This window comes from Oncorhynchus masou, chromosome 31 (genome assembly GCF_036934945.1).
Source record: "Oncorhynchus masou masou isolate Uvic2021 chromosome 31, UVic_Omas_1.1, whole genome shotgun sequence".
Classification (NCBI taxonomy): domain Eukaryota; kingdom Metazoa; phylum Chordata; class Actinopteri; order Salmoniformes; family Salmonidae; genus Oncorhynchus; species Oncorhynchus masou.
Window position 1 is genome coordinate 54,226,434 of NC_088242.1, and position 24,718 is coordinate 54,251,151.

At 45.8% G+C, this 24,718-nt stretch overlaps 2 protein-coding genes and 1 pseudogene across 5 annotated transcripts in view; 1 reads left to right on the plus strand and 2 right to left on the minus strand.

The window, feature by feature from the left end:
* Positions 1 to 7,544, plus strand: part of LOC135524122 (suppressor of tumorigenicity 7 protein homolog) — an 86,908-nt gene extending 79,364 nt beyond the window's left edge. For all 4 annotated transcript variants that reach the window (XM_064951330.1, XM_064951331.1, XM_064951328.1 and 1 more), the window contains 2 exons: positions 4,517 to 4,659; positions 7,196 to 7,544. In XM_064951330.1, the coding sequence (XP_064807402.1) occupies positions 4,517 to 4,659; positions 7,196 to 7,291 (239 nt within the window). In that variant the 3' untranslated portion in view covers positions 7,292 to 7,544. The remainder of the gene's footprint in view (positions 1 to 4,516; positions 4,660 to 7,195) is intronic.
* On the minus strand, positions 7,394 to 17,067 carry LOC135524123 (protein Wnt-2-like). Its single transcript, XM_064951332.1, has 5 exons — positions 16,494 to 17,067; positions 15,284 to 15,504; positions 12,926 to 13,203; positions 12,387 to 12,651; positions 7,394 to 8,542 (listed from the first exon to the last, which is right to left on the minus strand). Exons 1-5 carry the CDS (start codon positions 16,574 to 16,576, stop codon positions 8,337 to 8,339), a joined length of 1,053 nt encoding a protein of 350 aa, XP_064807404.1. The 5' UTR covers positions 16,577 to 17,067; the 3' UTR covers positions 7,394 to 8,336.
* Positions 17,068 to 18,197: 1,130 nt separating this feature from the next.
* LOC135524966 (uncharacterized) overlaps positions 18,198 to 24,718 on the minus strand; it is a 55,440-nt pseudogene continuing 48,919 nt past the window's right edge.

The following is a 24,718-nucleotide window of genomic DNA, read 5'->3' on the forward strand; positions in this document are numbered from 1 at the left end:
AACCCAAATAAATGCTTCACAGAGTTCAAGTAACACACATCTCAACATCAACTGTTTAAAGGATTCTGCATGAATCAGGCCTTCATGGTCAAATTGCTGCAAAGAAACCACTACTAAAGGACACCAATAAGAAGAGACTTGCTTGGGCCAAGAGACTCAAGCAGGGACATTAGATCGGTGGAAATCTGTCTTTTGGTCTGATGAGTCCAAATTTGAGATTTTTTGTTCCAACCGCCGTGTCTTTGTGAGACGCAGAGTAGGTGAACGGATGATCTCTGCATGTGGTTCCCTCCGTGAAGCATGGAGGAGGAGGTGTGGTGATGCTTGGCTGGTGACACTGTTGGTGATTTATTTAGAATTCAAGGCACACAACCAGCATGGCTACCACAGCATTCTGCAGCGATACACCATCCCATCTGGTTCGCATTTAGTTCCACTATCATTTGTTTTTCTACAGGACAATGACCCAAAACACATTTACATTTACATTTAAGTCATTTGGCAGACGCTCTTATCCAGAGCGACTTACAAATTGGTGAATTCACCTTATGACATCCAGTGGAACAGCCACTTTACAATAGTGCATCTAAATCATTTAAGGGGGGGGGGTGAGAAGGATTACTTTGTCCTATCCTAGGTATTCCTTAAAGAGGTGGGGTTTCAGGTGTCTCCGGAAGGTGGTGATTGACTCCGCTGTCCTGGCGTCGTGAGGGAGTTTGTTCCACCATTGGGGGGCCAGAGCAGCGAACAGTTTTGACTGGGCTGAGCGGGAACTGTACTTCCTCAGTGGTAGGGAGGCGAGCAGGCCAGAGGTGGATGAACGCAGTGCCCTTGTTTGGGTGTAGGGCCTGATCAGAGCCTGGAGGTACTGCGGTGCCGTTCCCCTCACAGCTCCGTAGGCAAGCACCATGGTCTTGTAGCGGATGCGAGCTTCAACTGGAAGCCAGTGGAGAGAGCGGAGGAGCGGGGTGACGTGAGAGAACTTGGGAAGGTTGAACACCAGACGGGCTGCGGCGTTCTGGATGAGTTGTAGGGGTTTAATGGCACAGGCAGGGAGCCCAGCCAACAGCGAGTTGCAGTAATCCAGACGGGAGATGACAAGTGCCTGGATTAGGACCTGCGCCGCTTCCTGTGTGAGGCAGGGTCGTACTCTGCGGATGTTGTAGAGCATGAACCTACAGGAACGGGCCACCGCCTTGATGTTAGTTGAGAACGACAGGGTGTTGTCCAGGATCACGCCAAGGTTCTTAGCGCTCTGGGAGGAGGACACAATGGAGTTGTCAACCGTGATGGCGAGATCATGGAACGGGCAGTCCTTCCCCGGGAGGAAGAGCAGCTCCGTCTTGCCGAGGTTCAGCTTGAGGTGGTGATCCGTCATCCACACTGATATGTCTGCCAGACATGCAGAGATGCGATTCGCCACCTGGTCATCAGAAGGGGGAAAGGAGAAGATTAATTGTGTGTCGTCTGCATAGCAATGATAGGAGAGACTATAGCGAGAATAGGAGAGGGCCTAGAACAGAGCCCTGGGGGACACCAGTGGTGAGAACGCGTGGTGAGGAGACAGATTCTCGCCACGCCACCTGGTAGGAGCGACCTGTCAGGTAGGACGCAATCCAAGCGTGGGCCGCGCCGGAGATGCCCAACTCGGAGAGGGTGGAGAGGAGGATCTGATGGTTCACAGTATCGAAGGCAGCCGATAGGTCTAGAAGGATGAGAGCAGAGGAGAGAGAGTTAGCTTTAGCAGTGCGGAGCGCCTCCGTGATACAGAGAAGAGCAGTCTCAGTTGAATGACTAGTCTTGAAACCTGACTGATTTGGATCAAGAAGGTCATTCTGAGAGAGATAGCGGGAGAGCTGGCCAAGGACGGCACGTTCAAGAGTTTTGGAGAGAAAAGAAAGAAGGGATACTGGTCTGTAGTTGTTGACATCGGAGGGATCGAGTGTAGGTTTTTTCAGAAGGGGTGCAACTCTCGCTCTCTTGAAGACGGAAGGGACGTAGCCAGCGGTCAGGGATGAGTTGATGAGCGAGGTGAGGTAATGGAGAAGGTCTCCGGAAATGGTCTGGAGAAGAGAGGAGGGGATAGGGTCAAGCGGGCAGGTTGTTGGGCGGCCGGCCGTCACAAGAAGCGAGATTTCATCTGGAGAGAGAGGGGAGAAAGAGGTCAGAGCACAGGGTAGGGCAGTGTGAGCAGAACCAGCGGTGTCGTTTGACTTAGCAAACGAGGATCGGATGTCGTCGACCTTCTTTTCAAAATGGTTGATGAAGTCATCTGCAGAGAGGGAGGAGGGGGGGGAGGGGGAGGAGGATTCAGGAGGGAGGAGAAGGTGGCAAAGAGCTTCCTAGGGTTAGAGGCAGATGCTTGGAATTTGGAGTGGTGGAAAGTGGCTTTAGCAGCAGAGACAGAGGAGGAAAATGTAGAGAGGAGGGAGTGAAAGGATGCCAGGTCCGCAGGGAGGCGAGTTTTCCTCCATTTCCGCTCGGCTGCCCGAAGCCCTGTTCTGTGAGCTCGCAATGAGTCGTCGAGCCACGGAGCGGGAGGGGAGGACCGAGCCGGCCTGGAGGATAGGGGACATAGAGAGTCAAAGGATGCAGAAAGGGAAGAGAGGAGGGTTGAGGAGGCAGAATCAGGAGATAGGTTGGAGAAGGTTTGAGCAGAGGGAAGAGATGATAGGATGGAAGAGGAGAGAGTAGCGGGGGAGAGAGAGCGAAGGTTGGGACGGCGCGATACCATCCGAGTAGGGGCAGTGTGGGAAGTGTTGGATGAGAGCGAGAGGGAAAAGGATACAAGGTAGTGGTCGGAGACTTGGAGGGGAGTTGCAATGAGGTTAGTGGAAGAACAGCATCTAGTAAAGATGAGGTCGAGCGTATTGCCTGCCTTGTGAGTAGGGGGGAAGGTGAGAGGGTGAGGTCAAAAGAGGAGAGGAGTGGAAAGAAGGAGGCAGAGAGGAATGAGTCAAAGGTAGACGTGGGGAGGTTAAAGTCGCCCAGGACTGTGAGAGGTGAGCCGTCCTCAGGAAAGGAGCTTATCAAGGCATCAAGCTCATTGATGAACTCTCCGAGGGAACCTGGAGGGCGATAAATGATAAGGATGTTAAGCTTGAAAGGGCTGGTAACTGTGACAGCATGGAATTCAAAGGAGGCGATAGACAGATGGGTAAGGGGAGAAAGAGAGAATGACCACTTGGGAGAGATGAGGATCCCGGTGCCACCACCCCGCTGACCAGAAGCTCTCGGGGTGTGCGAGAACACGTGGGCGGACGAAGAGAGAGCAGTAGGAGTAGCAGTGTTATTTGTGGTGATCCATGTTTCCGTCAGTGCCAAGAAGTCGAGGGACTGGAGGGAGGCATAGGCTGAGATGAACTCTGCCTTGTTGGCCGCAGATCGGCAGTTCCAGAGGCTACCGGAGACCTGGAACTCCACGTGGGTCGTGCGCGCTGGGACCACCAGATTAGGGTGGCCGCGGCCACGCGGTGTGGAGCGTTTGTATGGTCTGTGCAGAGAGGAGAGAACAGGGATAGATAGACACATAGTTGACAGGCTACAGAAGAGGCTACGCTAATGCAAAGGAGATTGGAATGACAAGTGGACTACACGTCTCGAATGTTCAGAAAGTTAAGCTTACGTAGCAAGAATCTTATTGACTAAAATGATTGAAATGATACAGTACTGCTGGAGTAGGCTAGCTGGCAGTGGCTGCGTTGTTGACTTTGTAGGCTAGCTGGCAGTGGCTGCGTTGTTGACACTACACTAATCAAGTCGTTCCATTGAGTGTAATAGTTTCTACAGTGCTGCTATTCGGGGGCTAGCTGGCTAGCTAGCAGTGTTGATTACGTTACATTAAAAGAACGACAATAGCTGGCTAGCTAACCTAGAAAATCGTTCTAGACTACACAATTGTCTTTGATACAAAGACGGCTATGTAGCTAGCTAGCTACGATCAAACAAATCAAACCGTTGTACTGTAATGAAGTGAAATGAAAATGTGATACTACCTGTGGAGCGAAGGGGAATGTTGACCGGGTTGTTGACGTTCTATTCGGTAGCCCTTACACCTCCAGGCTGTGTAAGGGCTATTTGACCAAGAAGGAGAGTGATTGAGTTCTGCATCAGATGACCTGGCCTCCACAATCACCCGACCTCAACCCAATTGAGATGGTTTGGGATGAGTTGGACTGCAGAGTGAAGGAAAAGCAGCCAACACGTGCTCAGCATATGTGGGAACTCCTTCAAGACTGTTGGAAAAGCATTCCATGTGAAGCCGGTTGAGAGAATGCCAAGACTGTGCAAAGCTGTCATGAAGGCAAATGGTGGCTACTTTGAAGAATGTAAATTATGTTTTGTTTTACACTTTTTTGGTTACGTCATAGTTAATGTCCTCACCAGTATTCTACAATGTAAAAAATAAAGAAACCCATGAATGAGTAGGTGTCTAAACTTTTGACTGGTACTGTACGTTATGTATAAAGTATGTACAGTGTGTTGATGCTCTCTTTGTATCTCTCTCATGTGGAAGCAGTGTTTCATGAGGTGTCGGTGTACCCTAAGAAGGAACTGCCATTCTTCATCTTGTTCACGGCTGGTCTCTGCTCCTTCACCGCCATGCTGGCCCTCCTCACACACCAGTTCCCCGAGCTCATGGGAGTCTTCGCTAAAGCCGTGAGTCTCCTGCACCGCTCTCGCACACTATCCAGTTGCCTTTGTAAGTCAAATCCCCAATAAGGTTCTTTGCATTCAGATTCTTCGTAAGGTGGCCATTCATTTGGTTGCGTTCATGTCCTGTCAATCATAGATCTGCCTTCGTCAAGTCTGGATGACAGGAGACTAGCCAAGCTCTATACAAGTTGCAACATCCTCTATCAATGTAAGTTCTTGTAGATCAGTGGTGAAGCGGGGAAGGAAATGAGTAAAGGACGCAGCCTCAGACTATTGAATCCACCCATGTAGAACCAACACAACTCTCTCTCCCATCTGCCAGTGGGGGGCTCTGTCCTCTCCTCTACCTAATGTTCTTCCTCAGTAGGCTTGTACTGTCTGATGCCACTCCCCTGGAATGTGTGTGAGCTCATGTCTCTGCTCCTGGTGTGACACAATCAGCAGCTACTATCTCTTTTGCAGGGGCTTGCTCTGACCCCACACTGGTTGGGTGCTGCCTGCGAAGAGCTGATGACACACACACACATTTTAAATACTTTATTTGAATTCACAAATCACATTACAGTCAAAGGATTCAAACATTTCAAAGGTCATGGATATCTGGACAGTTATGGATATAGAAAGTACCTTCTCCATACAGCTATGCTGCCCATGATCGCTGACAACAGAGCAGTACCTTGCTATCTGCTTTTCCTTTGCCCTACGCAGGCCTGCAACCTGAAGGCCACGTACTGTCAGCCTATGTACTTGGCCGAGACTCCAAAATAGAACTCCCAAATATCAGCACCACAAATGATAACCAAGGCTGTTCAGTCGTGACACAAAGGGCTGGTATTTCAGCTACTTGGCAGCAAAGTTCTGCTCCATGTAGGAGTACAAAAGAGCAACCCTCTTCCAAACTGAGCACCTCCCTCCGGCCTCCCCCCACAACAACAATATCGGCTATATTTGGTATACAAGAAAGCACATCATCGTCAACATCAAACCAGCCTCCTCTGACAAGAGAATGTTTGTGCATATGCACTGATGGTGGTACTACCTGTCTCACATCACAAGCTAGATCAACAAGGTGGTCATGTCTAGCTATGTACAGGTAGGTCCTTGTATGAACGGCAACCATTCACTTGTGCGACAGACTCCATTACATTTGACTCATGTGAGATGTAAGTGGATCATGGTTTGCAGGGTACCAGAGTGCTAGGTTGTGTTTTGTTGGTAGAACCTGCAGTCTCGCCTGAGCGATAAAGGTGAGAATGTCCTCACCAATAGCAGCATTCTGGTATATGGAATGAGAGAAAGAATGGTCAGACACATGTATACACATACACACAAGCTCACTGACCCACTTCCAATACTTTCAAAGTGCACTCTAAGACAAACTAATCAGCACCTGGTTTACACACTAGGGTTCAAACAGATGTGCCTTCTTCCTTACTCGCTTCCTTAAAGTAATTATCCAGTGTTTCCAGATTTCTATGAAATATGACATTTAATTATTTACAATATGAGTGAAATAGTTTTCCTTCCAAAAATGTTTAAGTATGTTTTTCTGTGTTGGAATGGTGTTGGTGTACCCCAACAACAGACTTGTGTGGGCGGATACAGGTCATACAAAAAACTGTGATTAGAATGGTGATTGGCCAGCTCATCCTCCTCAGGCCAGCTCATCCATCTGAGGAAATACCGGTAGCAAGCGTTTTTTGAAACTGTCTGTTTTGAAATACAAGTTTAAGGTGGTTTACCCTCCAATTTATACTTTGGCCACAAATACGAGTATGTGATGAGTCAACACAATATGAACTTTGAAGTGAGATTTTCACCAGACAGTTACTTTAAAGTAATCACTGATCGAATATGATTGAATTGATGAAAACACGACTTGGCTTTCACCTATCAGATCAGTGGCTTCTCCCAAGGAAGGGTGCATCTTCAAAGGGTTGGAACAGGGCCTCTTTCCCTCTTAGCGTGTAAACGAGGTGCTCGTTTCACCTCTCTCTCTCTCCCTGATGGCCTTTTTATCTGCCATCTGACTAAGCCAAGCCTCCATGACCCGCAATCCCTCTGAGGGAGCCCCTATCCCCCACACTGCATGTTGCCAAAACACAGAGGAGCAAGGGAAAGAACACCTCAGAGAGAAGGGAGTTGAACGGGGGGCTGACCGAGAGAGTCAACCACCACTCTCAGGTGTTAGAACACAGCCAGTAGTCAACATACCCGGGAGAAAAGTTATGGTTCTGCCCCATAGAGCACAGTACCTCAACTGGCATGCTACGGTGCTCCTATCATGTTCCTGTAGCATTTGAGGTCATCGACAACACACACTACCTACCTTGAAATGTGCAGAGATTCAGTTGAGATGGCTACATTCTAAACTGGCATGTTATGGGCCTCTAACTAGCATTTGGGAGGCCGTCTACATACAGTACCTTGAAATGTTCCGAAAAAGATCTGGTTCACGTTGGTTCCAGTAGGAATTGGCGTAGTGTGTGTGTGAGAGGTCATGTGTTCTAACATCTTCTCTCTCGCTGTCTGTCTCTAGTTTCTTAGCACCCTGTTTGCTCCTCTGAACTTCATCATGGAGAAAGTGGAGAGCATCCTGCCATCCAGTCTGTGGCATCAGCTCACACGCATCTGACAGTGACCAGCCCCGCCCGGACTTGACTGACACACTCTTTGTGCCAATATCATGGATTAGACGGACAGTGAGGATGGATTGGAAGAAAAGGGAAACATGGAGTTCTGAATTGCTTTTGACTTTATTTGATATGTTTTCATTTTGTCTTCAAATCTCATGTAAAACCGTTTTTTTGTTGTACAAAAAAAGGTGATCAATTGTCATCATTAAAAAAGTGGAAAAATACATAAAATAAAAGGACTTTTTGTGTATAGCAATGTCTAACCTGCCATTTTGATTGTGAAGCATATCAACATTTTAATAAATATTGGATCATAGCTGCAGGTTAGGTGACTAAACCGTGTTTTGTAACTGGCCGGTTGAGGAAAGGGGGGTGTGGTCAGGTCTGCTATCAATTTCAAACAGATTCCATAAACTATATAGACATTGGGTTGTTTAGTGGCAAAACAGACGGGGATTGGCATAGATAGTTCACAACGTCCCCAATGTTTATTGTAAAGAAATACATTTGCACAATGAGCACTTGTCTCTCAAATACATCGTTCCAGTTGTTGGTTAGCTAGCTAGCTAATTTTAGCCATATTAGCATTGACAGCCAAAACACCTCAAAACAAGACCTGGTATCAAGAATAACATGAAACGAGCCACTTATGATTCCCCACATGGCAGTTTCTTGTCATTCTTGCTAGCAATCTGGCCATGCAGAATCACACCACGCTGACTTCTGCCCCATGGAAGTGCACACACAGTTTGACGTGGTCAGCTAACCCATTTATACTGAACTTTCTTTTAAATTACATAAAGTTTATTTACATAAAGGTTATTTTGTACTGGGGGGGGGGGGGGAGTAAATAAATATAATGGAATGTAAGGGAAGGGAAGGACGAAATTAGATTGGGTGTCTTTGGACTGTGAAAAGGCATTATTGGCGGAGTAGCCGACATGTGGCATAGGGGCCCATGGTCAAAAGTAGTGCACTAAATAGGGAATAGGCTGCCATTTCAGACAGACGTTGTGCAAGCGGTTGGTTGGTGGTTCGCAATGGTCACGTCTGGGCCTTGCAGGTGTGCACATCCACATCTAGCTTGCAGTCCCGGCAGTGTACAGCGCAGCACCAGTGGAACTTGCACTCACACTTGGTGTTGCGGCTGATGTGCGATGTGTCGTAGCCCCGGCCACAGCACATCACCTCGCAGCTGTCCACGCTGCGAGATGTCCGGTTGCATACCCGCCCACCCGTCCCCACCGAACCTGAAGAGGGTGAAAGAAATGAGACAATGTACAGACGGAATATATGCGAGTCAGTCATTCCTAAAGCTTGTTTAACCTTGTGACCCACATACAAGCCTTTTCAAATGTGCTTATATCTCGCCAAATATACTTAATCAAAAATCCTTGCAGCCTAGCTGCAATCCAGAGATTAGCTGCAATAGAGTGATATTTGGCAAACAGCGGTCTAAGCCCCACTACCCTACAGGTATTGACATCATTCCAATAGAACACAGCATACTCAATCTAAACTGGGTAGACACGGACTGAGGGAGAAAGCAAGGGATGGGAGGGATAAGAGGATGAAAAGAGGCAGGATGGCGGAGGAGAGATGAGAGATTGATGATAGAAGCCATCAGCTGGGGCTCAGGGTCTTCATCAGGTGTTCATTTTCCAGGCGCCTTCATTCTGCGTGTACCCTGGCTGGCACACAGTCTCACTGGCGCAAACACACACCCTGTTGGCTGTCACACACTCTTGCACCTCCTATCATCTCAGAATGAGGACGCTGCAAGGGCGTCTGACAGGCTTAATGGACTCACTCCCAGAAATCAGCCCATAATACAATAACATGATGAACTGATCAATAAATTGTGAATATTCACCTCGAGGCCTCTACTCAAACCTCAATAGTCTAAAGTAGCTTCCTTAGCTCCTTCCTTTGCATTATGGTGAAACCCCTGGACAGGTGAAGGTAAATGTCCTGTCTTAAAAGGGGCTAGCTAGGGGTCGTTTTGGGATTGGGAACAGACCATGTCTGTTCTAGGCAGCCTATTTCTATGCCCCGCTGCTCTTTCTCCCTCTCCATTTGACTCCACCTGTTCCTCTGCTGAGAAGGAGGAGCGAGGTAGGTAGAGAGAGTGAGAGCAGCCAGGTCATGTCTGGGCACGGCGAGACTCCACCCACTCCCGACAACGTGTCCACCCCTCCTTCAGTTCCCGGTATGCTGTTCTGCTAGGGGTGACGTCACAAACACTCTTCCCCTCTCCTTTCTCTCTCGCTCTTGCTCCCTCTCTTCTCTCCTGGCGTCTGCTTATTGAATTATGATGAGGGGGCGCCGAGAGATGAGTTTAGCACCTGAGCCTCCATGCGGCTGAGGGAAATTGATTTCACACTTCGGAGAGGCACAAGGGGGTGCAGTCTCCACTGTGTGTGTGTGTGTGTGTGTGTGTGTGTGTGTGTGTGTGTAGTCCCAGATGACTGGAGCTAATGTCTGGAGAGAGGTTCTCACAAGATGGGCGCTGATCAGTGAACTCCCCATGCTCACATGTACACAGTCCATAAAAGGGCCTTTGTGCACTGGAACTGTACTGTACAAATCAGTGTTCAAAACAGGACCCTCTTCCAAAACACACACTTCCAAACGCACGCCCTCTTCAAAACACACTTCAAAACAGAACTGTACAGTCGTGGCCAAAAGTTGAGAATGACACAAATGTTAATTTCCACAAAGTTTGCTGTTCCAGTGTCTTTAGATATTTTTGTCAGATGTTACTATGGAATACTGAAGTAAAATTACAAGCATTTCATGTGTCAAAGGCTTTTATTGACAATTACATAAAATTGATGCAAAGACTCATTATTTGCAGTGTTGACCCTTCTTTTTCAAGACCTCTGCAATCCGCCCTGGCATGCTGTCCATTTACTTCTGGGCCACATCCTGACTGATTGCAGGCCATTCTTGCATAATCAATGCTTGGAGTTTGTGGGTTTTTGTTTGTCCACCCGCCTCTTGAGGGTTGACCACAAGTTCTCAATGGGATTAAGTTCTGGGGAGTTTCCTGGCCATAGACCCAAAATATCTGTTTTTTTGTTCCCCGAGCCTTATGGCAAGGTGCTCCATCATGCTGGAAAAGGCAATGTTCATCACCAAACTGTTCCTGGATGGTTGGGAGAAGTCGCTCTCAGAGGATGTGTTGGTACCATTCTTTATTCATGACCGTGTTCTTAGGTAAAATTGTGAGTGAGCCCACACCCTTGGCTGAGAAGGAACCCCACACATTAATGGTCTCAGGATGCTTTACTGTTGGCCTGACACAGGACTGATGGTAGCGCTCACCTTGACTTTTCCAGACAAGCTTTTTTTCCGGATGCCCCAAACAATCGGACAGGGGATTCATCAGAGAAAATGACTTTACCCCAGTACTCAGCAGTCCAATCCCTGTACCTTTTGCAGAATATCAGTCTGTCCCTGATGTTTTTCCTGGAGAGAAGTGGCTTCTTTGCTGCCCTTCTTGACACCAGGCCATCCTCAAAGTCTTCGTCTCACTGTGCATGCAGATGCACTCGCACTTGCCTGCTGCCATTCCTGAGCAAGCTCTGTACTGGTGGTGCCCCGATCCCGCAGCTGAATCAACTTTAGGAGAACGGTCCTGGCACTTGCTGGACTTTCTTGGGCACCCTGAAGCCTTCTTCACAACAATTGAACCGCTCTCCTTGAAGGTCTTGATGATCCGATAAATGGTGCAATCTTACTGCCAGCAATATCCTTGCCTGTGAAGCCCTTTTTGTGCAAAGCAATGATGACGGCATGTGTTTCCATGCAGGTAACCATGGTTGACAGAGAAAGAACAATGATTCCAAGCACCACCCTACTTTTGAAGCTTACAGTCTGTTATTCGAACTCAATCAGCATGACAGAGTGATCTCCAGCCTTGTTCTCGTCAACACTCACACCCGTGTTAACGAGAATCACTGACATGATGTCAGCTGGTCCTTTTGTGGCAGGGCTGAAATGCAGTGGACATTGTTTTTAGTGGATTCAGTTTGTTTGCTTTGCAAAGAGGGACTTGGCAATTAATTGCAATTCATCTGATCACTCTTCATAACGTTCTGGAGTATATGCAAATTGCCATCATACAAACTGGGGCAGCAAACTTTGAGAATGACACAAATATTAATTTTCAAAACTTTTGGCCACGACTGTACATCAGTCATCAAAACAGCAAAGGTAGCCTACTGTAAGATTGAGTGTATCTCAATAGTCTAAACCAGCTTTGTTTCCTTGTATCCTTTCCTTCACTTGCACTGACATGAAAGACCTGATCTCCAGATTACCTTCACAAATCCTGTGACTTTAGGTCAGTGTAATAAAGGAGAGGAGACAAAGAGAGGAAGCAACATCAGAAAGGCCCCCCAGGTCTACATTAGGGGTGGTTGGCTTTGATGGGCAAGCGTGCAGAGGTGTGTGTGTGTGTGTGTGTGTGTGTGCCTTGCTCCAGAGGGGGTAATTTATAGCAGTGTGCAGCAGGTCGGGTTTCATCCCAAAGAACTGTGTAATGGCCCTTAAACTGTCCGACACCCGATCGCCTCGGATCACCTGCTGCCTGACAGGCACCCAGGTTCTCCGGATCACACACACTTTTCTCCCCTTCTCTCTCTGTCACACCCACTTTCTTTTCTTACCATCTCACACACACACACACTTCTCCCCTTTTCTCTCTGTCACACCCACTTTCTTTTCTTACCATCTCACACACACACACTTTTCTTCTCTCGCGCACGTACACAAACGAATTCCCTTTTTTTTGCACTTACTCACACACTCTACATCTGGTGTTATCCAGTGCAGCAAAAAGAATAACCCTAGGGTACAAGAGACTGAGCGCTTACCTTCTGAAGATATTACCACATACTGAAGATATTATGGACAAGTAGTATGGTGGTCTACTCTACAGACAGACAGTCATGTCAGATGTCAAATAGACAGACAGCACTCACAGTCTAGTCAGTCTCATTGCTTGCTTGTCTGTCTGTCCAATGTCCGTGTATATAACTGCTTTGAACAGCGAGAGCTGTGGAGTAAATCTGAAAACGCCAGACTCACCGGACTCTTGGTCTCGTATGCAGTAGTCTGGCGAGTCCTCGAAGTAGACCAGGTCGTTTTTGCTGGGCCGTTTGAGATGCCGCTGTGCGGTGGTGAAGCCCGTGCCATACTGGTTCATGACCACCTGCACTGCCCCGTTGTAGCGCCGCCGCAGATGGTCGCCCGTGCGGCGGAAGTCGGCCAGTGCCAGCCAGCAGGTCCGTACACTGCAGGAGCCGCTCACGCCGTGACACTTACACTCCAGAGACATTAATCGCTTCACTGCCTGGGAGATGAGGAGGGAGAAGATGCAAGTCAGGGAGCTAGGTGTGTGTCGAGTTGGTGGTAGGACGTTAGGGTGTATGTGTGTGTGTGTGTGTTAAGGACTGGGTAACAGTCAATATACTTCCTCTAGATCAGTGTTTGACTACTTGATTCAGGTGTGAATAGTTCGGGAACAATAAAAAATTAAAAAATGGCTGGTGATTCCTCTCAACACTGATCTAGATCCAGTTGGTTCTGGTCCATCCCCTTTAGTGTGTATGAACTTTGAACCCCACCTTCCTCCCGGCGCGGTTGTTGTGAAGGTTCATCAGAGCCCTGGCATCTCGCTCCTTCCGCTCTTTGGCATCTACAAAGGCCTGGCTGAACCTCATGGCGTGCTCCACGTGGTCGCTGCAGCCGCCCCAGTCGAACGCCCCCTTGGCGTCCCGGGACGAGCCCTTCTTGGTGGGGTCGCAGGAGCACGACTGCAGCTCTCCCTGGCTGCAGGCTCGGGTCAGGGTGTGGACCACCCCGGCCGAGGAGATGGCGTACACAAAGGCTGCTTCACGACTGCCTGGAAGAAAGGGAGAGAAGGATACTGGATGAGCATTAGTGGTGTGACAGGAAGGACAAACAAACACAGGTAACATCGTACACACAAGAGTTGTGTTTTTTTACTGCCTGGGGGAATAGGGGGCGGCTAAGCACACTGGTTGAACACACACACTACACACACGCTTGGGACAGCATGCACACCAGATGGGATAAATTACGTGGACACGTGTATTAGGCATACCGGCCGGGCCAAGGCTCAAATGCAAAAGCATACATTTGCTCATTGTACACACTTAGAAGTTACACAAATACGCAGATATAAATTGTATAACATCTAGTAATCCCATAAAGATGCATAGAAAGTGTACAGAAATCGTGCATTACGTAAATGTTATTTCCATAATCTCACTTGGGAGTGTCACAGTTCAAATAGCATTTTCATTGGAGCTTCAACACAAAACAGAAAGAGGAAGCTGGTGCTGTTGGTGTACCTGCATGAATACGGTCTGTTGCTGCTTTCTTTCAAGTCTTTTATTTCATGCATGGCAGTGTTTTGCTTCATCTAACTCTGAGATGGATAAATGGGTAACATTTACCAGCAGTGGTCTGATAAAGGACCCGTATGACCTGACTGCTCTTGTAACTGATGAGAGATATGTGGGATCAAAGGCTATAGATGACAAGAGGTGTGTGTGTGAGTGAGTGAGTGAGTGAGTGAGTGAGTGAGTGAGTGAGTGAGTGAGTGAGTGAGTGAGTGAGTGAGTGAGTGAGTGAGTGAGTGAGTTGGTGTCCAGTCAGGAAACATCCAACTTCTGTGGGTGAGTGTCTTTAAAACGGTTAATAGCGAGAATAAAACAGTGAGAACATAAAATTAAAAAGAAATCCCAGTAATTGTTTTAAATTAGCGTCCTGACATTGACAAAAAAAGTAGCTCTCACTGTATCACAGCGATAATGCTGCCAATCAGAGCAGCTTCCTAATGTCTGAACTCCACAGGCCCAATTAAATAACCAGATTACACTGAATTCTCAGGGCCAGTTTCCCGGACACATATTAAACCTAGTCCTGGACTAAAAAAATACTTTGAATGATGAATCTCCATTGAACATGCTTCTTAGTCCAGGATGAGTCTTAATCTTTGTCCAGGAAACTGGCCCTTAAAGTTCCGACCTCAAATTAATTTAGAGCAGGACTGGAACATGATGCTCAAAACAATTACCAATTCAAGTTCTATGACCCCCCCAAGGTCTCGAGTGGATCCTGAGATTTATACCAATTAAAAAGAGATTCGAAAATTGAGCGGACTGATTAGTCCATAGTTGGTCAGGTGATGAGATGGGAGGTGACACTTTCTTATTCTAGACTCCCCACATTCGTCAGGCCTGGCAGTTTTATAAACACGCCGCGCATTGGATCAGAAACCGATCAGAGCAGCAGCAAGCACGCGCGTCAACTTGATAAATGTATGACAGTAAAGTGAGACAATGCATGGAATGCAATGCAAGCACGGGGGAAAACATCTGTTAAGGAAGAACATGTATTTCACACGAATTCTTTCACTTTGATAAACGCTAGAAGAACTTTATAGGTTCACCACTGTGAAGAATTGGTGGGAGAAAAAGCGCATACCATTTTGCCATTGATCTAGGAGCCTATAGTCTATAGCAGATGTGAATGATAAGATCACCATTTACAAGCCTATTGTGCAGACGTGCGTGTCTTGTAAATGAGGACAAAGATGAGTAGCCTATATCACTTTCCCAGGACATAATAGAAACAACCCAGCATATCAGCTATTTCAGGGGTTTTCACATTTTTCTTGCAAAGGGACCCACGCCTAGGCAAACCGGCGACCCAGGGACACCCGTCATATGCCATGTCAAAAAGTAATGTCTTATCAGGTGAATGATAACGGCAAGTAGAAGTAATTTATTGTAAAAATTAATCGATTTTGTGGGCAGTTCATACCTGTATTTCAGTCAGAAAATATAAACCTACGTCTGCGCTCGATACATGTAATAGCTTAAATACATATTTTTAAAGTAGGGCTTATACGTGAGGTTTTTTCTCCCTCTCTCTCTCTCGCGCTCAATACTTACTACGCAGCAGTAGTCGTCCGAACACATTGTGGTCTCGCTCTATGGTATTGCAGTTCCAGCGGTGGTTCTGAAACTGATGTTGGCACTCCCCGATCCAGTCTTTAATCCCGGCTCCAATCGCCTGCATAATGTTGGGATGCTGGCGGCACAGCTGCCGCTGTTTGTTGACTAACCCTGGGATGTTGTCGCACATCACTTGCGACCCAAGGGTTCCCATGTACCTGCATACAGTGGTGGAAAAAGTACCCAACTGTCATACTTGAGTAAAAGTAGAGATACTTGAGTCATTTTCTGATAAGATAAAAGTAAAAGTCACCCAGTACAATTCTACTTGAGTAAAAGTCAATGCATTTGGTTTAAAATATACTTAAGTACCAAAAGTAAAAGTGTAAATCATTTCAAAATCCTTATATTAAGCAAACCAGGCACCAGTTTTTATATATGTTTTGAATTTACGGAAAGCCATGGGCACACTCAGACATAATTTAGAAACAAAGCATCTGTGTTTAGCGAGTCCGCCAGATCAGAGGCAATAGAGATGACCAGGGATGTTCGGGTGATAAGTACGTGCATTTCACTATTTTTCTGTCCTGCTAAGCATTCAAAATGTAACAAGTACTTTTGGGTGTCAAGGAAAATGGAGTAAAAATTACACTATGTTCTTAAGGAATGTAGTGAAGTAAAAGTAAAAAATATAAATAGTAAAGTACAGATACCCCAAAAAAGCTACTTAAGTAGTACTTTAAAGTATTTTTACTTAAGTACTTTACACCACTGACTGCATAGAAAGTTGAGGTTTTGGCTTGGACCATGCAAATTGAATATGTTTTAATATCCTTGTGGCAATGATTGGTTATTTAAAAAAGAATGGAAAAACTAGGCTTCTATAACACTCAAATAAACTGCCCTATAAAATGTGTCCAAATTAAAGAAATGCATGCATGTCTAACGTTATTTAGGGATACATTATATTATTTTACACACAAATATTATCAATTTGACTGATTCAACTAGTTTAATTAAAACAATAATTTAAAGACAGATCATAGCCTACAGTATACGTGTCCTTGACGATTATAAAGTACAGACTTCATTGTGTAGGCTATACTTATTTTTGATATATGCATAATATTTAATATATGTTCAATTAACTTTACACTTGCATTAAATGGTTGGTGCTATGTTCCATTTTTTGTTGTTGTCTACTCACCATAAAGATCCGCCGACCCTTGACGTTAGCCAGCAGATTACTACAGATAAATAAAAACATTTTCCACTTGGCAATAAATTCATATTACTAAAGTTTTTGTCGGTGTGCACATTCAGGCACTTGTACTGAGCATTTCCATGAGTAGAAACCAACACAGGCGCGCGTCAGACAGGAGTCTCGACAGCTTCTCGATTGCACAAATCAAAGTTCTAATTTGTCTTGCATTAAAAAATAAATCGATCAGAAGAGGTTTACCGCCCGGATGGATCTTTGTACATATAAACCATAACGCTTATATGACAAAGAGAATGGTAAAAAGAAGCTCATTATATATTGGAAGCGCATGAGATATTGAGTCGATCTAAAGTTAACAGATATTTGCAGTGTAAAGATAGGCAGATGATCGTTTGCTATCAGGTTTAAATTGCTTACACAAGGGGTGGGCGCAGTCCTGTCTCAGGAATGAGGTGAAGAAATTAGATGTCTGAAAGTATCTGTTCAGGCTAGCTTGATACCAGACACAAGTTTGGCCGATTTCCAAGCGGCAAGGTGTAGAATGTGGTACGAGGTAATGTGTTAAACCCTGAGCGTTTTAACAAAAACAATCACATTGACGTGTTTATAAGGAACTGGTGCGCTGCAAACGTACTTAGTTATGCTTATGCCTATAACACACAGTCGCCAAAAATTCCAGAAACGTACAACCATGACGCCATATTATGCACACAGGTTAAGAATTAGACGAGATGCGGCCATGATGACTAATATTATTTGCAGAAGTTAAATGCAGATTAATCAAAGGCCGCCCAAAAGTTTGGGTGCATTTACAATTAGATTATCAAATTATTTTGAACTCGTTTCGCGATCTGCTCGATTTTCACATTGTATTTCCTTTATCTTTGATCTCCGCTTCATGCAAGCGATTTAATGTTCCCAATCCCGTCTCTTCTTTGTAATTGGGAGGTCTGGTGCTCGGTCTCCTGTTGGGATGAGGTTAAAGCTGAAATTGGATTCTCTTATGATCTTCGAGGAAGAAACGAACAAGACGCAGGATAATTCATAAAAATCAACATGCCTCCATTAGAGAAACGTTATAATGCTTAGTATAAACTCCATTAGCAGAGACAAAAGATTAACATAGTATGTTTTCAATTACATGTATCAACCCTTGAAAAAACAAAACAAAAACTGTTAGAAATTGTAAACAAAATTTAAATTGAAAATGTATATTAAATGTATCTCCAAGAAGAAATACGATATTTCCATAAAACAAACAATATTTCCTTTATATCAGAACATATTCAAATAGTTTTAGTCATATAGCCAACTAAAAGATTTTAATCTTGAACAATATGTGGGAAGTGTATTTCACCGACAGTGTTCTAACATGTGCAGCAATTTAATGCAGTAAAATGCTGGATAAAGAAAGTTGTTTTCTTTTCAAAAGCCCACAAAGGATTAAGAACAAAATAAATTTAAAAAACTATTAAGATCCAAGTATACAAATAATAAGGAACGTCAATCAAAAATACTACAACTTTTCTTGAAAGGTCTGCATTTGAGATATTCTCAGTTGGCATAATTCCTCAAACAGAAATGTCAATTAGATAAAACAATTAAGCAAATTGATTGATAACCTTTGACCTATGACATCATTTATCCAAATGAATAGTGATTGGATATTACGGGCAGAGTCGATGTCTATTAGTAAAAGAGCAGGCCTGCTCCGAGCATGCTCAGTGCGAGCATCTTCAGAACCCGTTTCCTCCAGTCGCCGTGGGAACCAGGTCGAGGAAGCGGGCAGGAACCTCCGGTCGGGTCCATTTTAGGAGGAGGAGGAGGAGGAGGATCATCACAAGGGAATAGGTGAGAAAGAGTAGGGTGGACACAAACGTTTCTCTCTCTCTCTCTCTCTCTCATACACACACACACACACACACCAGAGGATGTGAGCGGAGTGCATTGAGCTAGAGTCGAGTTGAGCTTGAGTAATTTGGCTGGAGCGTGGGCTTTCTCTACCGCTCCAATTTCGCTCCGGTATCGCTAAGCCACAAGCTAAAGCCATGCTCAGCCCAGCAGTATTCTTTTAATTAGGCCTATACTTTTGTATAGCCCACCACTAATGCGCAGGGATGTTGATATGAGTCGACCAAGAAATAGGTCATACAGCCTGTGTAATTGATGGCAAGACAACCAAAGAGCCCATGCAGCAACACCGGAGACGTTTTGGTTTCTATATAGGCTACTGTTGAACAAGAGGAGTAAGTTTGTAACAGTGCTAAAGTTGTCAATCAACTGTAAAATGTGAGTACAACAGAGCCCGTTACAACTGAAGTATCTGATCATAAATAGAGTAGAGAAAAAGCTATTTGTTTTTTTAACACAGTGCCCATGTAGCCTGTCGCCTATGTAGGTCCTTGTTCATAGCCTACAACATGTTGTTGAAATGTTGAAGCTTCTTATGATAGTCTACTTCAAAACCAAATGGTACATAGTCACAAAAGTAGATGGTGTGTGTGTTAAATAATCTTTTTTTTTAACAATGAATGGAGCTAATTTGGAGCAACAGTTTATTTTCCTGTGAGTGCTAAGCAATTTGTAGCGGAGCAGGGGAAGGGCCATTGAGCGCCAGAGCAGTGCAGTGCACAAAGACCACTCCGTGACCGGTGAGTGGGATTTCCAACAGCTCAACTCCGCTCACGTACTCTGACACACACACACACCTAATCCTGACCAGACCCTTTTAGGGTTGCATCCCAAATTGCACCCTATTCCCTACTTGGCCTTTGCTTTGAGTACACTACATCTGTGAGTCTTTTTAAATAAAATGTATTTATTTAGACCTTCTTAGATCAGCTGATATCTCAAAGTGCTGTACAGAAACCCAGCCTAAAACCCCAAACAGCAAGCAATGCAGGTGTAGAAGCACGGTGGCTAGGAAAAACTCCCTAGAAAGGCCAAAACCTAGGAAGAAACCTAGAGAGGAACCAGGCTATAAGGGGTTGCCAGTCCTCTTCTGACTGTGCTGGGTGGAGATCATAACAGAACATGGCCAAGATGTTCAAATGTTCATAAATGACCAGCATGGTCAAATAATAATAATCACAGTAGTTGTCGAGGGTGCAACAGGTTAGCACCTCAGGAGTAAATGTCAGTTTGCTTTTCATAGCCGATCATTGAGTGTCTCTACCGCTCCTGCTGTCTCTAGGGAGTTGAAAACAGCAGGTCTTGGACAGGTAGCACGTCCAGTCAGGGTTCCATAGCCGCAGGTAGAACAGTTTAAACTGGAGCAGCAGCACGGCCAGGTGGACTGGGGACAGCAAGGAGTCATCATGCCAGGTAGTCCTGAGGCATGGTCCTAGGGCTCAGGTCCTCCGAGAAAGAGAGAGCATACTTAAATTCACAAGACTAAGAGCTTTCCACACCTGGATTGTGCAAGATCTGCCCATTTATTCTTTTCAAAATTATTCAAGCTCTGTCAAGGTGTTGGTGATCATGGCTAGACAACCATTTTCAAGTCTTGCCATAGATTATATTTAATTCAAAAATGTAACTTGGCCATTCAGGAACATTCACTGTCTTCTTGGTAAGCAACTCCTGTGTAGATTTGGCCTTGTGTTTTAGGTTATTGTCCTGCTAAAAGGTGAATTCATCGCCCAGTCTCCGGTGGAAAGCAGACTGAGACAGGTTTTCCTCTGGGATTTTGTCTATGCTTAGCTCTAATCTGTTGCCTTTTTTTATCCTGAAAACTCCCCAGTCCTTAACAATTACAAACATACCCAAAACATGATGCAGCAACCACTACAGTATTCTTGAATATGTGAAGAGTCGTACTTAGTAATGGGTTGTATTAGATTTGCCCCAAACAAACATTTGTATTCAGGACAAAAAATGAATTGTTTTGCCACATTTTTTGCAGTATTACTTTAGTGCTTTGTTGCAAACAGGATGCATGTTTTGGAATATTTTATTCTGTATAGGCTTGCTTCCTTTTCACTGTAAATTAGGTTAGTATTGTGTAGTAAATAGAATGTTGTTGAGCCATCCTCAGTTTTCTCCTATCACAGTCATTAAACTCTTAACTATTTTAGAAACCCCTGAGTGGTTTCCCTCCTCTCCGGCAACTGAGTTAGGAAGGACGCCTGTACCTTTGTAGTGACTGAGTGATACACAATCCAGTGTAATTTTTTTTTTTTTTTTTTACTTTTATTTAACCAGGCTAGTCAGTTAATTAAGAACAAATTCTTATTTTCAATGACTGCCTAGGAACAGTGGGTTAACTGCCTGTTCAGGGGCAGAACGACAGATTTTGTTCCTTGTCAGCTCGGGGATTTGAACTTGCAACCTTTCGGTTACTAGTCCAATGCTCTAACCACTAGGCTAACCACTAATAACTTCACCATGCTCAAAGGGATATTCAATGTATGCTTTTTTTACCCATCTACCAATAGTTGCCCTTCTTTGCGAAATATTGGAAAACTTCCCTGGTCTTGTGGTTGAATCTGTGTTTGAAATTCACTGCTTGACTGAGGAACCTTACAGATAATTGTATGTGTGGGGTACAGAGATGAGGTAGTCATTCAAAAATGATGCTGCACACTATTATTGCACGCAGAGTGAGTCAATGCATCTTATTATGTGACAACAAAGGGGTTGAATACCTATTGACTCAAGACATTTCAGCTTTTACATTTGAATTAATTAACAAAAATCTTAATTTAATCCATTTTAAATTCAGGCTGTAACACAGCAAAATGTGAAAAAGTCAAGGGGTGTGAATACTTTCTGAAGGCACGGTCTAGGGAATAGGGTGCCATTTAGGACGCAAGCCCTTAGTTTTCCGCCAGTTCACAGGCCTAAGACATTTCAGCCTGAGTGGGTGGGCATTGGCTCAATGACTGCTGGGTGATTGGCTGAATAAAGTGGAAAGAAAGCTAGTTACTACCTGTGGAGATGGCATGTCTGATTGTATCAGGGATCAGCGCTCAAGAGCTAACAGGCCTGCCGCTCACTGCTCAGCCACCCGAGTCACCCAGGCCCAAAGACTGCCCCATCTCGCTCACTCTCTCATGGCCAACCACGGCCTACATATTGTAATGAAACAGCAGGGAGCAGGTCTCGAACCCTCGACCTTCGAGCCCGAGGTCCGACACTCTATCGACTGTGCCGCAAAAGCATGCTCGAGCGGCACAGTCAATTTAGGTGCGTATAAACCCAGGGTCGTTGCAATATATTGTAAAACAATGTAGTAGCCGTACTTGTTGAATGTCTAATATTCCTAGAAGCTACTGCTTTGAAGGAAAATGTACTTACTACGACTGATTTATGTGGTTGTCTCGCCTAGCTATCTTAAAATGAATGCACAAATTGTAAGTCCCTCTGGATAAGAGTGCCGGCTAAATTATTCAAATGTTTAAAAAGAAATTGAATACATATGTGGCATGTATAGTAGTTGGAGGGTGTAGCCTATGTTATTGTGCTTTCTATAAATGCCTTCGAAATGGACTCTAAGAGCACTCATAATGCTGTATTGTATTATAGTACAGATGTATAACACTGTTCCCATAGGCGCCTGAGCAATGGAGCAAACGGCGCAGCTGCACTCCCACTTACAAAATGGTGGTGCAAATGTATGTTTTTGCCCCCCCACTTTTCCCCAGAAAGGTATTATGATCCATTGGTTCATTTTTCATTTTCAATGATTAGTAATGTTTAAAGATACTTCCAATTTATATACAGTGCATTCGGAAACGATTCAGACCCCTTGACTTTTACGGCATTACTCTAAAATTGATAATTGTTTTTTCCCCTCATCAATCTACACACAATGACAAAGCGAAACCCATTTTTTAGAAATGTTTGAAAATGTATTAAAAATTGAAAACTGAAATCACATTTACATAAGTATTCAGACCCAAGCTCTGTCAGTTGGATGGAGAGCTTCGCTGCACAGCTATTTTCAGGTCTCTCCAGAGATGTTTGATCGGGTTTAAGTCTGAGCTCTGGCTGGGCCACTCAACGACATTCAGAGACTTGTCCCGACGCCACTCCTGTATTGTCTTGGCTGTGTGCTTAGGGTCGTTGTCCTGTTGGAAGGTGAACCTTCGTGGCTCGACGACTCATTGCGAGCTCACCGAACAGTGCTCCGGGCAGCCGAGCGGAAATGGAGGAAAACTCGCCTCCCTGCGGACCTGGCATCCTTTCACTCCCTCCTCTCTACATTTTCCTCCTCTGTCTCTGCTGCTAAAGCCACTTTCTTCCACTCTAAATTCCAAGCATCTGCCTCTAACCCTAGGAAGCTCTTTGCCACCTTTTCCTCCCTCCTGAATCCTCCCCCCCCCCCTCCTCCCTCTCTGCAGATGACTTCGTCAACCATTTTGAAAAGAAGGTCGACGACATCCGATCCTCGTTTGCTAAGTCAAACGACACCGCTGGTTCTGCTCACACTGCCCTACCCTGTGCTCTGACCTCTTTCTCCCTCTCTCTCCAGATGAAATCTCGCTTCTTGTGACGGCCGGCCGCCCAACAACCTGCCCGCTTGACCCTAGCCCCTCCTCTCTTCTCCAGACCATCTCCGGAGACCTTCTCCCTTACCTCACCTCGATCATCAACTCATCCCTGACCGCTGGCTACGTCCCTTCCGTCTTCAAGAGAGCGAGAGTTGCACCCCTTCTGAAAAAACCTACACTCGATCCCTCCGATGTCAACAACTACAGACCAGTATCCCTTCTTTCTTTTCTCTCCAAAACTCTTGAACGTGCCGTCCTTGGCCAGCTCTCCCGCTATCTCTCTCAGAATGACCTTCTTGATCCAAATCAGTCAGGTTTCAAGACTAGTCATTCAACTGAGACTGCTCTTCTCTGTATCACGGAGGCGCTCCGCACTGCTAAAGCTAACTCTCTCTCCTCTGCTCTCATCCTTCTAGACCTATCGGCTGCCTTTGACACTGTGAACCATCAGATCCTCCTCTCCACCCTCTCCGAGTTGGGCATCTCCGGTGCGGCCCACGCTTGGATTGCGTCCTACCTGACAGGTCGCTCCTACCAGGTGGCGTGGCGAGAATCTGTCTCCTCGCCACGCGCTCTCACCACTGGTGTCCCCCAGGGCTCTGTTCTAGGCCCTCTCCTATTCTCGCTATACACCAAGTCACTTGGCTCTGTCATAACCTCACATGGTCTCTCCTATCATTGCTATGCAGACGACACACAATTAATCTTCTCCTTTCCCCCTTCTGATGACCAGGTGGCGAATCGCATCTCTGCATGTCTGGCAGACATATCAGTGTGGATGACGGATCACCACCTCAAGCTGAACCTCGGCAAGACGGAGCTGCTCTTCCTCCCGGGGAAGGACTGCCCGTTCCATGATCTCGCCATCACGGTTGACAACTCCATTGTTTCCTCCTCCCAGAGCGCTAAGAACCTTGGCGTGATCCTGGACAACACCCTGTCGTTCTCAACTAACATCAAGGCGGTGGCCCGTTCCTGTAGGTTCATGCTCTACAACATCCGCAGAGTACGCCCCTGCCTCACACAGGAAGCGGCGCAGGTCCTAATCCAGGCACTTGTCATCTCCCGTCTGGATTACTGCAACTCGCTGTTGGCTGGGCTCCCTGCCTGTGCCATTAAACCCCTACAACTCATCCAGAACGCCGCAGCCCGTCTGGTGTTCAACCTTCCCAAGTTCTCTCACGTCACCCCGCTCCTCCGCTCTCTCCACTGGCTTCCAGTTGAAGCTCGCATCCGCTACAAGACCATGGTGCTTGCCTACGGAGCTGTGTGGGGAACGGCACCGCAGTACCTCCAGGCTCTGATCAGGCCCTACACCCAAACAAGGGCACTGCGTTCATCCACCTCTGGCCTGCTCGCCTCCCTACCACTGAGGAAGTACAGTTCCCGCTCAGCCCAGTCAAAACTGTTCGCTGCTCTGGCCCCCCAATGGTGGAACAAACTCCCTCATGACGCCAGGACAGCGGAGTCAATCACCACCTTCCGGAGACACCTGAAACCCCACCTCTTCAAGGAATACCTAGGATAGGATAAACCAATCCTTCTCACCCCCCCCCCCCCTTAAATTATTTAGATGCACTATTGTAAAGTGGCTGTTCCACTGATGTCAGAAGGTGAATTCACCAATTTGTAAGTCGCTCTGGATAAGAGCGTCTGCTAAATGACTTAAATGTAATGTAATGTAAATGTTAAATGTAGTCTGAGGTCCTGAGCGCT